Raw genomic sequence first — 15,317 nt, forward strand, 5'->3', positions numbered from 1 at the left:
GCATTTGCAGTATCATTTGTTTTCTCCCATACAGGCTGTTAGAGGCATCTGCACAGAGACAGATTCACCTTTATGATCAAAATATCATCTATAAAATAATAGCAGAGTAGTATTTTGTCTTCTAGCTGGTGTTCATTAGCAACAGCATTCTACTTAATGTTTTGCCAGATGGACTCTTGTTCAGTCATTGGTCAACTAGATTTCATGCTTTAAATCGTTCACTGGAGACAACATTATCGTTTCTGTAAACAATCCATGCTTTTGTAGAAGCCACAGCTCATACAATATTTTTCTTATGTCTTTAGATTTGATTTTTGGAAGCATCCTAACCACATCTGAAAATTTTCACAAAACAATATTTTGAACGGCCGAGACAGCTTGGCTGTTCTTGCAATATAAATAAAGTGCATAAAATAATTGGAGAAACCATTTTGATTACCTTTTTCACAATGAGGCCCGTAAAATCCATCTGGACACTCACATACATGCTTTTCATTGCAAAAACCTCCATTTCTGCATCCACCAGGACATTCAGCTTGAAACAAAATTAAAAAGATCAAAATAACTGCACGTGCTGTGAACCATTTTGTGATTTGTCTTTGAGCAAGAGCATCAGATTCTACTTATAAAATAGCAATGCAAAATATTAGCTGCAAACTCCAGTATACAAATGATTGACAGGGGAAGTGCATGTTGACTGATATGGTCAGAAAAATGTGTAAGAATATTTTATCCTTTACAGTGTTAAAATACTTAAATCATATATAACCAATAGTTTCCCACAAAGTCTGATGCTTCTATCCAGCATTTAGTGCCCCTGATCCAGCTAATGTTGGTGCTGACTAAAACCAATGGAACAAGTTAGTAAAGACATTGCTTTCAGTGGGATTTAGTTAAAACAAATCCAGGGTAGTACACTGAAGTTAGTCTTTGGTAACTTGGATTTGAACCAAAGAGCATAGCAACACGTTAGACTGCATGAAAATCTATCAACAGAGACTCATACCATAAATGTATATAAATCCGGGATCACTAGTAAATTCAGGGTAGTACACTGAAGATAAATTCTCTTGTTGAAAATCATTTTAAGACTCATTATATTGTAGCTGATTTGGGGTTTTTGTCTGGTAATGATTTATTAGGCAACAGTATGATTTCATCCACTTGAAAAAGTATGATATTCAGATTGATGAACAATATTTGGATAAGACTGGGGGAGGCAGCTTTGCATAGCATACTGATACTATGTCCAGTCACAGTTTTTTGCCCTTTCCTGTGCCTTGCGGCTGAACGGGTACATAATCTTCTGATCATCCCTAAATATGACAAGAACAACAAATATTTCACTCCTGGTTACCTTGCTGACATGTCTTAAAGAAGATGGCGTTCTGTGGTGTCTGAAGTATGATGTTGCCTTCTGAGTTCATTATGATCACTGTAACTTCAAATGCTGCCACTCCATCTTGTTTCCCAAGGCAAGGAAATCCAACCTGAACAACTAAAAAGGAAGGGCGGGGTAGGGGGTGATATTAGTAAAGTCAAACACAAAGTTATTAATGACCAGAGATGTAATTTATATTCTTCCAGGGAAAACAATTACTGTGCAGAGAATAAGACAGTCCCATTCTACTGCCAATCATACTTACACTCTTATTTATTTCAGTGAACATATTGTTGCGCCCAGAAAAACGCTATCCAGATTAGGTCAGATCACAGATAGCGGACTGGAGATCAGGAATTCTTTTAACAGCTTATTATTATTATTTAATAGTACTAAGTTTTAAACAATACAAGCTGGGATTTAAAATCTCTCTCCAGCCCCACACAGAGTCAGACTGCAAAAATAAATCAAACTTCCTGTTCTCCAGGCAGTAAGCTTTATACAATTCTGTTCAGAGCATCTTCAGTTCGATACATTAGGAAAGTTCTCATGGCGTGATCCTAGCAAACAATAGACAAGCAATTCTAGCTTGAACCAGCTCTGCAGCTGAGAGGAACGAATGTCCCTTGCTTTGCAACATTTGAAGGCGATTAGTGTGTGGATAGTGTGTGTATGTGCTTATGCTGACATCGCTTGAATAACAAGCAGACAGAGAAAATGGAAGAAAGCAAAGCTTTCTGGGGTATCTGCCCTCTGTTCATATACACAGGGGCATTCCACAGTGCCATAGGTACAATACCATTTAAGGTATTAATAGAATAAGACAGTCCCATTCTACTGCCAATCATACTTACACTCTTATTTATTTCAGTGAACACATTTTGCTGGCATTCATCTGCCCTAGGATCCCATTTGCACCAGTGTTCAGGCAAGAAGTGCACAGACAAGATATGCAGGCCACAGCTCTTCCTCTGTGTGCCCCCAGTGGCTTGTATTCAGCACTGTACTACCTCTGGATGTTCTCATCGCTACGGACAAATATATCCTCCCTCCTGTCTAATTCAGAGACTCAACCACCACTATCACTTTTGGGACTTATGACTGTCTCATGTTGTTTGGTTTTGTCTCACACGATGGTTGGGGAATCCGCCAAAGAAACTCTTTCTGTATAAAAGTCACTACTTGTGGAGAATATCTTTTTGTTTTCATTTATATATAAAGTCAGAAATATTTGGCACTCGAGAGGATGTTTGAAGGAAAACTTTAAAAGGTTTTATTTAATCTCTGCTTAGGAGATGCTATAGTCAGGTTAACGAAATGTCATTAAAATAGGCTTGGCTTTCAACTTCCGGTGCTGAGCTGGGCTGAGTGCTGCGTCTTCCCAGGGGCTCCTGGGGAGTATCCAAGTTTGCGTGTGATTTGGGGTGTTTTATTGCACCCCAACCCAGCCCTTGCAAGTGGGCTGAGAGGCAGGAATTCCCTGCAGCCATATATGCGGTTTGACCTCCTGAATACTCTGAGGTAGCTTTAATAAGCCCCCCGGAGTTTCAGACGTTTGGTCCCGTGGGCACGAAGGGATTGAAATCGCCAGCGCGCAACTTCGGCTTTAGACTCTACCCTCCAGCACCCTATAAACATCATAAGGACTACATTAAGATTAAAGCCTCACCTCCGGGCGCCCAAGTGAGTAGATAAGAATCCTTCGTCTTTCACTGGCGTCATCGAATAACAGGGGGTTGAAGAAAATATTCCTGGTAACCGTTTTTCTCCCTTAATTGAACTGGATGATTTTGTTGTATGAGATCCATCAGATAAAGCAGCAGGAGCCTTATCAAACTGATCAACTTAAATTAAAACAACGAGCTTGAATGATTGATGTAAGATCTGCCAATCCGACGCGTTCTTAAAGGAAGGGGAGGGAGGAACTTTTGAGAAGTTACATGAGGGAAAAAAAGGTCCTCCAGCCACGTGTACAACAAAGAGGATCCTTTGACCGGAAGACTCTGTGCTTTACCTCTCCACTGCTCTACAAATCAACAGGAAGAAGGTCGTAAGACCGGAAATTCGTCTTACTCGTGTTACACCAAAACCACTCCTGAAGGTAATAACCATAGAGAAGAGACGATAGAAGGTCTACGATTAGGTAATCCCTGGAATACTTCCTGGCTCAGCCGATCTAGAGCGTCTGGTAAAACTCGTTGGTATTTTTAACTTTAAAAAGTTTTTTTAAGTTTAAATACTTATTTTTTCAACCCGAAAAAGATATTAAGTTGGACAATAAAGTATTTTCTATTAACTACATGCTGGACTCCTGCTAGATGACCATCAAATTTTTAATAAAGTTACATACTCTGGAGCCTCTCCCTGATCTGGCTAACATAGCCCTGCTCTTATGAAATCAAAGGGAATTCTACTGAATTCAATCATGGAAAAAAAAGTACAGGACATGTTTGCTAAATATTCTGAGGCGACAATTAAACAATTAAAACAGATTTCTACACAGATGGCTCAATTGATTTCAGTGATGATGACTCTTGACCAATCATCACTGGTATGTAATCAGAAGTTGAATCTGGTTACAGAAGACATAAAAGTCTTGAAAATTCAAATGATGACTACAAATATGGACTTACAAGCAATGGATTCTTCTGCCCAAAAAGTCACGGAAGAATATCAGGATATAAAGAAGAAGACAGAAGTTCAAGAAAGTAACCAGCCGGCGACAAAGAGACCAGACATACAAGAAATGGACTTTTCATTTAAAAAAGACATGGAAGGACGTGTGGATACAAGGAAGAAGAGAGCAGATCAAGGAACACAGATTGAAGCCACGATGGGGATTAAGCCCAGAAAGAATTATTTTTGGATATGCACCTTGCCTGAGGAAATGAGAGAAAACAAAGAAATCTTGTTCCCATACCTGATTGACTTATTTCAGTTACAGAAGGAAGTATTAGACCATGGTTAAAGGATTGACTTAAATATGATTGCTGGATTGGAAGGCTTTGACAGTGTGGACGGGTGGCATGGCTATTTTAAATTTATGTTAAATGGAAAGGGACAAAGGTTTCAGAATAAAGGGATTAAATCATTTTAACGCTAGAACTGGTGGAGTTGGAGAAACTGGGGAAAAGGGGAGTATTGAAGGAATCATTGTGATAATGTACAAGATCTGGGAATAATGGAAGGCTACTTTTTATTTTGATCCAGAATGTAAAACTTTATAAAACATGAAACTTTAGAATGAAATTAATGTTAGGATCAGTATATGTTAACGAAGGCTAATAATACTTTATTAAGAGGTAGATGGAGGTGATGGGGAAGTTGTCATATTTTTTATGTTTAATGGTAATTAAGACAACAATCAATATAATTGCGATTGTGATATTATTTTTACGCTGTTGTCAAAATTATGGAGAATTTATAGCTTTAAAAAATCAATAAAAATTTATAAAAAAAAAAAATAGGCTTGGCTTGTAGCAGAAAAACAAGAATGAGGAGCTTCTTACAGATATATACCGTAGATATTTTCTATTTCCAGAAGTAACTACGGTGGTTCTCAAACAAGTGTTGATATGTTTATCATGTACTGAGGTTGATTTCTCTGAGTAGTCACTTCTTTGTTTCATACACATAAGATTCTTCAAACAATAGTTCTTAATTAGGAGGCATTAGGAATGTATATACACTTTCCCAGTTTACTTCTTTAAACTGACATGGGATCACTCTTTTCCTTAGAGCTATTTCCCAGAAAAGGAGAGGGGTATAAATTCTGTAAATAAAGAAATGTTAAGAGAATGCTGTTATAGCCCATTCCTGACCCGAAAGGACAGAAGTCCTTAGGAGGCCAGGAAGGGGCTGCGCTGGTGTTCGTGCCCCCTGCACCGGTGCCTGTGCCACTTATGCTGTCCAGGGTGGCACAGATGCCGGTGGGGGGACCCGGACGCCATGCTCCTGTTGCTGCCGCAGCAGGGATGCTGTTGCCCCCATGCCAATGTCCCAGGGGGTGTTCTCGGGGCATGCTGGGGGTGGGGGGAGCTGCCAGTAGGCAGCTTCCTGACCCCTTTCACCCCGGGTATGCCGACAGAAAGAACAGCGTTGCTATGCAAGCTTTTTGGTGGTGCAGCCTCACTGTTTTCAGTGTGGCAAAATACCTGATTTCCCCAAAAAACAACAAAAACCACCCTTCAAAAGGCTTTTTAAAGCCTTTCGGCAGCCGGGGAATGGCTTTGGAGGTGCCACGGTGGCGCCATGGCCACGCTGTCCCCAGCTGGTGAAGGCTCAGGAATAGGCTGTTAGTATCTCATGTCAGAGCCTTCTTCACCTTGCTGCCACGAGGGGTAATGATGCTCATTTTGGGGTTTCGGTCACAGATGGAGAATAAGCCAGAGTTGTAACTAAGGATCATTCCCATACCCAAATTAACAGATAGATCCATTATTGGAAATTATTCTATTTCAGTTACATGTACTTCAATACAACTGAAAGTTTACTTTGAAGAGAAAAGTCAGTAGTTTTTAGTAAAAGCAAACTATGTCAACTGCTAGTAGCAGCATTCCTTTGGCTTCTTAAACAAGGTACCAAAATGTATGGGAATATCAGTGGCTATTAGCTGCAATGGGTAAATGGATCTTCCATGTTGCCAGATAGTATGCTATTGAATACCTGTTGCTTGGAGCAGTAGTGAGGAGAGCTAATCTGTGTGCTCAGTGTATGGGTGTCCCAAGATATCTGGTTGGCCACCCTGGGAAGCACAACATCAGATCAAATGGGCCTTTGGTCTGATCCAACAGGGCTCTTCCTATGATCTTATGAAGAGAAACAGGGCATGGGGACTCCAAAAAGACAGAGCTCAAACAAATTTTGTCGTGTTCTATTTACAATGAATAGATGGAGACGGCTGCTTCCAATACAAACTTTTTTTAACTACAAAGAGTCAATGAAAGGCAGTAAATCTGGAGTATTTTAATGAGGAGAAAGGCCTGGTAACCCTACAGCCTTGGAATGCTGTACTGTGGTTGTTTCATCTGAAGATTGCTTAAGATTAATAGTGACAATTATCTGCTTTCTTCATGGCTGGCTTCTCATTGATGCTTTTAAAACTACATCTGTTATTTAGTTTCTTCCTCCTTCCAGCACATTTGAGATTTTACTGCAAAATACTCTCCTAATGTGGTGTGAGTCTGTTTTTCTGGGTGTCTCATTGTTTTAAACAACCAATAATCAAATTTACCTTATACAGCATGTAAATGTCATGGATCAGTTTTTATTAATTTGATATCATAATTTTCTTGACATAGATGGTCATTGGCAAAGTTATGGACATAGCTGTAAAATTCTTGCCTCTTAATTCTTTTTCAAGCATGTATCTTTAGCCCTGCTTCAGTTCCCATTGACAGAAAAAGCCTGTCAAAACACTGTTATTCATTTAGGTGCATTTGGGTTAACCAATCCTGTTGAGTCTTAAGGCACTTTCACACATTCTGAATAATGCACTTTCAATCCACTTTCATTCCACCTTAATGATTGTTTGCTGGTGGATTTTGCCGTTTCACACAGTAAAATCCAGCTGCAAAGTGCATTGAAAGTGGATTGAAAGTGTATTATTCAGAATGTGTGAAAGTGCCCTTAAATAACTAATATGTCATTTTGACACACACAGTACATTTCAAGCCAGTTTACTGATTCCTACTGCATGCCATATGAATTACTTTAGTGTGGGCTTATTCTGCACTACAAAGTGTAAGTATATTGGTCTATCTGCACATGACTGCCACATGAAAACATGTTCTTCATCTCCCTAGCAGTCTGGGAACTCAGTCACCAGAACTACAATCACAACACGCCTACCTTCATTCCATTCAGACCTCCCAAAATCATAGTTAGCAAGGCTCCTGCTTAAAATGGGAAGAAGCCATGACTCCCTGACAAGAGTGAGGCATGAAGCTAGTTGAAATGGAGTTCTAGATTTCAGCCTTCTCAAATGGCCATTAACTGAAACTGAAGTATGCTGATTACTTGTTGTGTCCTCACAACGTGTTGCTTTGTTAGCTGCTTTGAGGAGATAAGCTGGGATATACATGATTAGACAAGCAGACATATTGTGCACGAAAACTGATCCTTTCACATACCTTGGCCAATTTTTATGCTCAGTCATGCTTCACAGCACATTTTCATTGTTGCAGTCCACACAAGCTGGCTATTTCTAGTTTCTTGTGTGTGTTTTTCCTATGTGTGTAATGAGGATATTATAAGGGCTTTGGGAGATACCTAGTTATTAGATAATGACACAGACAAGGTTACAGAGAAATAAAAATGTCTTTTATATGAATATAAACTTGCCCGCACACAGTGAGAATTCTCCATGTTGCTTTCATCACCACTACAAATACAGAGGCGTCTGTGTTGGCGACAAGCTTCTGTATGTGGGAACAGGGCCAGTTGCAGGTTTTTGTAGGCAACAAAGTATAACCAGCCCCCCTTCTCCTTTGGTACAGCCCCGTTCTCCTGTAACCACATCCCTTCCTTTGCCCCCTTCCCTTGGGCTGTACCCTTTCTTCTTTAACAATTCCCTTTTCCATTTCAATTGGCTTATTTTGTTCTTTTGGTTACCCTTTACTACTTTGTATGAAACAATGTAACTTAGGCGTAAAATGATATAACTTAGGTGTCACTTTGATATAACAAGTATAATAATCTTTCCAGAATATTTTTCTTTAAAACATCATGCATTGCATATAATGTTTGCAAACTAAAAGTGACTATAAGCCAACTCCTATGATAGTCCATGCAATGGTGCATGTAGAAGTGTGAAGTTCTGAAAAACTTCTAGAAAGTTACATCTCTAGGTTCATGTAATTAAAACACTTTCCACCTTGTTTTTATGGCAGCAAAATGGTGAATCACAGCGCCAAACTAGACATGACCACAAGGATGCCCCTAGCATTCCAAAGTCATTTTTAAATGCTATGAGGGCCTGATCCTGGTCAGGCTTGCAGCAAGGCAGGATGAGGAGCTGCCCCCCCATCCCCCCCATGCGTTATCAAGTGTTGAAATGGCTGAACCCCTCCCCCATGGCTTTTTCAGCACTTGAAAAGGTAAGGAGGAACAACACCTCAACCCATACTTACGGCATTTTAAAATGACATTTGCATGTACAACAAGGCTGCTTTGGTTAACCTGACACAAAATGTCGTACCATATGCATAAGAATACCACAAAACTATATGTACAGCGATGGCTCAGTATATTTTTGCATACCACGTGCACCTCTAATACATTAGCTAGTTGTGGCAACTGCAGCAGATCTGGTTTGACAGCATCTTAGTCAGCACTCCCACTTGTCTGACTTAGAGCTTTCAGGCTCAATTGTGGCAAATGCTGGGAGGCTATTTCCCAGCTCCAGAAAAAATGGACAAAGGTGATGTAATATTCCAAGAAATTCCTTTGCCTGGCCAGAACTGTTATCAGACTACTTGTGCTCTCCAATTTGGTGTTGGGCAAATTGTCCCTTGACACCTTGATGAGAGCTTAGCAGATGCTTTGCTTTTCCAAATAATCCATCGCTATAAACTTGACATTTCCCCCTTTACTGTTGCTTGGGATTCTTGGTAAGGTATGCAATGTGAGGAAAGAAACACAATCATTTCAGGGCAGGGGTGGGCCCCTGGGGAGCCATCAGACATTGGCACCTGTCCCACCTCGCCCACTGCTGACCCCAGTGTTCTGCATACTTTCCTCCATCTTTTTTCTGACTTGTCCTTTATGCCTGTGCTCTGCAAAAACTGTGAATTTTCTCTCAGGTATGGTCACACTGTAGCACTATAGCAATTACTGATTTAATAAAATCCCTCTGATGATGCAGCGGGGGAAATGCTAGGGAAATGACCATGGCAAAAGGGAGGCAATGTGGGTGGAACCTATGCAGGCAGGAAAATGTGCATCATTCCTTCCATTTCTTCCAGACAGTGTGCTAACATGCTTGGACAGCATTCTTTCAAAAAACATCAAAGAGAAACAGGTTTGGGTATAGCATATTGAGGATGGAGTAAAGCTGGAAACAGGATGGTTACAGCACAACGACATGTGGCTGTGCAATATTGAGGAATGACATGCAAAGTCTAGAATCAGAATTTCCACGTAATCACATGTTTCCTTAAACTCACTGATTTTTTTTTCCAGTGGAGGTAATTCTCACGTTCAGTTATCAAGTCATGAGATTAAGGTTTCTGAATCACTGTGTATGTTATGGCACCAAGTGGAATACAGCTAGAAATGCTTCTGTGAGGAAAAATTCCAGGTGACAACTTTAATGCGTGAAAGCTACATTATGTCCTCCATGTAGGGTTGCCAACTGCCAGGTAGTAGCAGGAGGTCTCCTGCTAATTCAACAGATCTCCAGCCGATAGAGATCAGATCACCTGGAGAAAAATGGCTGCTTTGGCAATTGAACTCTATGGCATTGAAGCCCCTCCCCTCCCCTCCCAAAGCCCGTCCTCCTCAGGCTCCGCCCCAAAAACCTCCCATCGGTGGCGAAGAGAGACCTGGCAACCCTACCTCCATGTAGTGCCACTACTACACAGAAGCATACAGTTTTCTGTGTAGTAATGGTTGTTATGATAATAAAATGGAGATCCAACACCCAAGAGGCCCCTGGCCTCAGAGAAAACACTCTTGTTTGGGAACCAAGCTGTTAAATCCTAGGGCTTCAGGCTGAGAGGAACTGGTTCCCTTTTATGGAAACTAAGCAGGGTTGGCCCTGGTCAGTATTTGGATGGGAGACCACCAAAATATACCAGGAAAACTACATAGAGGAAGACAATGGCAAACCACCTCTGAATGTCTCTTGCCCTGAAAATCCTACATGGTCATCATAAATTGGGTGCAAATTAAAGGCATGCCACAAGGGTTTCTCAAACAAACAATGGCTGAAAATTCTTGGTAAAACCTTCTGAGTTCCTCTTTGCAGGCATTCTTTGTCACCAAATCTATTCTCCTCTGTCAATTTACATGGCTTTTTTTGCTAAAACTCTAATCACCGTGAAGGTGTCACCCTGCTCCATAAGCCTTTCCACTGACTCCCTGTTATTCACTTGCAAACTTCTAGGCATCAGTTGAGCCTGCAGAAAGTCTTGAGCTGATGCTCTCTTGCTCCACAGAGAGTCAGCTGCTATGTATTGATTCCATTTGTCCCTTTGGCCTACTCTCATATCTGAGCCCTCTATCATGCTGCTCCTTCTGCCTGGAGCAGCTATGATCCCCTCTATATGCCACTGCATCTCTTTCCAATTCAATTTCAAAGTCTACACACTCAGCAAAGGCTTTCTTGGACCCCCACTGAACTTGCCCTTTCCATATAATATGATCTGCCTCTATGGATCCTCACATGTCCCTGTGGATCCAATCCAGATTATCTGTTCCTGAAGGGTCTGTGCTTCAGAAGGACTGACTTTTTTCCCTTCAAGAGCCAGGCATGCTTACCCAATGAAGCATTTGTTTATAGACTCATCCACTATTTAAAACCCTTTACAATCTGCTCAGAATGGGAAATAAGTTGTTTTTTGATTGATGTAAGGGGTTGACCACTCAGCTTTGTGCACCTTGGTCTGAAAATGGGAAAGATGGTTTTATGCTGACACAAGGACAGGTAATCAGTCCGGTGTGAATCTGATTTCTGTGAAAAAAAGAGACCAGACTTTCCCTGAGCCTTATTCTGGGAAGAAGGCTGTAAATATGGTAAGGATGCTCCCTCTAAAGCAAATTACACCTGCCTTAACCCAGATAATGATAGTAGAGGAGGGAAGGATACATGCACACATGTTTAGATAGATTAGAGCCTAAAAGTAATTGAATGGTCTGCCAAAACCAGAGAAGGTTTTGATGCAACTCTCCGGAAACTTCTTCTGCATAAGCCTAATTGCAATAATTGAGAGATGTGGGGGATGGATTCTATTGAATCATTTGTGTGCCTTTTGTCAGATTCCTTTATTGAATTAGCCACAGGCGGTCAACAGAAAAGCAACCGCAAGAATTGATACAAAAATGCAAGATAGGTCATAAAGTCAGTAACATGCCACCCCACAAAATAAAAGATGGTCCAGAATGCACATAAACTTAGCGAAATGACTTTATATCATCCGGATATTCAGTTCTACACGCATACAAAAGAGGTTGAACAGGAAGACTTATTTCAGATACACATTTTTACAACACTCCATCCCTTCAAAAGCTTGCACAATAATTAAGACAACGCTGCTAATATAGTTACAGACTTTACGATTTTATGAGGCCTCTGCCACATTTTGTCCTTAGGCACTAATTTTAGTGAGCCCCCACATTTCCAGTCAATTACAATATTAAAGTGGATGTAAAACACCTTGGCAACATTTTTGCTAACTGCACAGCTATATCCACCAACTAGAGCCACCAGCTGTTATTTGGTTAACGCTATGTAGATGCTGAAGATTTCAAATAGTGATGCCTTTGTGAGCATTCTGAGTGGGAACCACAGTTTATATACATGCATTTTATGCATTGCACTTTGGACTAATTCCTGCTAGACTGCATCCATTAGCAAGTCTAACAAGGTTGGATTGTATAGAGAAAATATATAAAAGAGGCTATTCAGTAGACATTTTAAAGGTGGAAGTACAGCAAATTGATGTCACATTATTTCTGCATTGTAAATGTGTGTCATTATGCAGACCTTTCTATGGATGTGTTGGTGGCAGAGCAGCCTTCTCTGTTGTAGAAAGCTCTCCTCTGACAGAAGACTTTTTTCCATTCGCCGATCCTACCCAGTGTGTTTCAAAACATACACATTCATTAACTGTATGTAAATGCCACAAACCTGATGCTTTGTGTGGTACTGTTCCAAGTAGAGGGATGTTTACAGTTGGGTCAGCCATTATGCCTTTATCCAATGAACGCAAAGTCAGGAACTCATAAAAGTATTCAGCCTACAAGAAAATCCATTTAAAAGAAATGTTTATTCTAAGTGCTTCATTTTGTGTCATTAAGCCTATTATACTGAAGAGAGGGCGATGTTTTTTTTTACATTTCAGTCTATTTACAAGTATTGTCATTTTTAATTTTACTGTTATTGCAAAATGTTTTACACAATTTTAAACAAAAATCAAAGGACCAGAAAAAGACTGCACCAATATATTTAAAGCAGAGGGGCTGTTGTTTTCCCCTCCTACTGAATCTTATTGCAACTGAGGAGGTTTTTAATTGGGGGAAAGGTACAGGGCAGACGCCCCTTTCCTAAACCCATATTAGGGCTTTTGAGGGTGCTTTTGCAGCTAAAGTACATATTTGGAGATTTCATCATGGCTCCCTTGATTTAACTGGACTTGAAATTGCTGTGAAATTTAGGTAGCTCTGAAACAAATAATTGAAATTATTTAAAACTTGTCAAATTGTCCAATATTAAATACTATTACAGTAATACTAAATACTATTACAGTTGTCCCAGGCAGGCAACTTGTGGGGTGTGTGGGAGAGCAGGGACTCATCAGTGGTGTTGTCCATGGCATGATGATGTCATTTTCCAGCATGACCTGGAAGTGTCATCATCGTTCTGGGAGGTGACGTTCTAGCATCCATCCAAAATTCTATGGTTTAACGGTTTTAACCATGGCGTTTGGGGAGAATGCTACAGCATTGCCCAATGCAATGACATAACTTCCAGGTTGTGCCAGAAGTGACATTATTGCACCAGGTGATACTGATTGCCCCTCCCCCAATTTTGCCGGGCATTTCCCCCCACTACCCAGTTGAGCAATCGTGGGCAGAGGCAGCAGGAAGCAGGAAGTCACCTGCCAAAGTGGGAGACCTGCTAACCATGATTACCAGTCATCTATCAAGTATATATCAAGTGCCAGGTATGAGATATACTGAAATCAAATATGGAAGTGAAGCATAAAATAAAATGGAGATTTAATACAAACATTTGATTAATTTAGAGCAAGCGTGCTATTGGCTTTTTATCACACAGAAGAGTCTGTGCGCTTAAAAAAAATAAAAAGGAAAATGAAAGAAAGCTTAGAGAAACTGAAGAAAACAACCTGGTGAGGCATACCTCTCAAGTGTCACTACTACTCATTATACTGTCTTTCTTCAACAGATCCATAGAGCTGACATCCTTCAGAGAAAAATCTTAAGCAAACATACTCGGAATCCTATTCAGGTCTATTCAGTGGGGCTTACTCCTAGGGAAGTGTTTTTAGGATTGCAACACTTGCATATAGGTACAACGGCAAACCAAAGTCGTTCCTACCTCTACAAGGGGTTTTTTTCCTCCTCTATCTGCTGCATCCCAACCCATCCTGAAGAATTTTCTAACCCCTTCCCCCAGAGCAATTTATGAGAGGAACAGGGGCTGCAGTGGGAAGGGGAAAATGGCAACACCTCGTTCTTTAAAAAAAACTTCATTTGCAGTGCTTTGACTCCAACTATTGGCAAGTAAGTGAAATTTGGAGAAATAAAGGATGCTTCTCTTAGTGCAAGATACTTTGAAAATATCAAATACAAAGCAGGAGGGTAGCAAAATGTGAAATCAGAGATGCGCAACAGCAATATTTAAGGCTGGGTTTTAATAAAAGGAATTGTATGAAATGTGGAATAACAAAATGACCCATACAGCTTAGTGTATGCGCAGTTGGTTTTTTTTAAGCAAAATCATCTGTTCAGGAAAAAAAAATTGTTTTGTTCCCTGCAGACCCTCACAAAGCCATGGCAACAGAGCTACTGCCACACTGTCTGTTTCTCATTGTTTAGCTTTGATGTTTTAATTATATCTAAAAACAGGTTATAATGGATTTTGTGATTAAAACAACATGTTCTTAGTAGTAGGAAAACAACAATTGGTGACTCAACCAAAATAACTCCACTCTCATCTTTCAAGCATAGCAGTATTCATTGTATGCTTCTCTCCCCCTTAAAAATAAGACTCTTCATAAATACAGGGGACTATTTGACATAATTTATATCTCTTGCACTAATGTTACTGAACCTAGTGAGATGAGTGGGACAGCTGGTGAGGTGAGAGTACACAACTCAAATCACTCTTTTCATATACCCCCATAGGTTTGCCAAGTCTGGGTTAGGAAATTCCTAGAGAGGGGTAGAACCTTGGGAGGGTGGGATTTGGAGAGGGGAGGGTATAATACCGCAGAGTGTACCATCCAAAGCAGCCATTTTCTCCAGGGAAACTGATCTCTATAGTCTGAAGATCTCCAGGCTCCATCTGAAAGTTGGCAACCCTACACCTTCCACCTTAACTGCATGGTTCCCTGCAGAACTCCAAAGTAACAACAGAGAAGACTTTGATTTTTCCAATCAGGCATATATTGAAGGAGTTTCAGGTACAAGTGGGCAATATAGTGTCACTAGCTAGCTGTCAATGGCTGGAAAAAGTTAACTTCACAAGAGACAGGAACAGCAACACCTTTACATTTCCATAATTATATATGTATTGTGTAATTAAAATATGTATATGCCTGCCTTTCTGCTGAGCATCTCACGGCCCAATGTGCCTATATGGATATTTCCCAAAAGAAGTGGGTATGGTATGCAAACAATACATGTTTGGAATTCCATTAAAGGCCTATAGGGGAAAGGATGCAATTAGGCTATGAGCCTTATACCATTCATGCCTGGCTTAAAAGCTAGATGTGGGATTCATTAAGACTCCCTACAAGGAGAAGAAATGAAAGGCAAAACCAAGCCAAAAATGAGAAGGATTTTTTAAAAAGGCATCTAGTTCAATCCCCTGTCCTAAACATACCATCCCCTAAGAAGGGATTGAGCTGCCAGAAATATTCAGTAGTGAATTTTGTCAACAGGGTTTCATCTTAGCTATGATCCACCAGATCCAGAATCTACTTTCCATGCTAAGCCTCACTCCTGAAACACATGAAGCCGTAACAAACAA

The 15,317-nt window shown here is 40.4% G+C and overlaps 1 protein-coding gene across 1 annotated transcript in view; it reads right to left on the reverse strand.

Moving 5' to 3' along the window:
• WIF1 (WNT inhibitory factor 1) overlaps window positions 1-15,317 on the reverse strand; it is a 46,140-nt gene that overhangs the window by 7,382 nt on the left and 23,441 nt on the right. The window contains exons 3-5 of the mRNA XM_056847206.1: window positions 12,231-12,339; window positions 1,358-1,498; window positions 440-535 (exon numbers count right to left, since the gene is read on the reverse strand). Of these exons, the coding sequence (XP_056703184.1) occupies window positions 440-535; window positions 1,358-1,498; window positions 12,231-12,339 (346 nt within the window). The remainder of the gene's footprint in view (window positions 1-439; window positions 536-1,357; window positions 1,499-12,230; window positions 12,340-15,317) is intronic.

Source organism: Euleptes europaea, chromosome 3 (assembly GCF_029931775.1).
Source record: "Euleptes europaea isolate rEulEur1 chromosome 3, rEulEur1.hap1, whole genome shotgun sequence".
Classification (NCBI taxonomy): Eukaryota; Metazoa; Chordata; class Lepidosauria; order Squamata; family Sphaerodactylidae; genus Euleptes; species Euleptes europaea.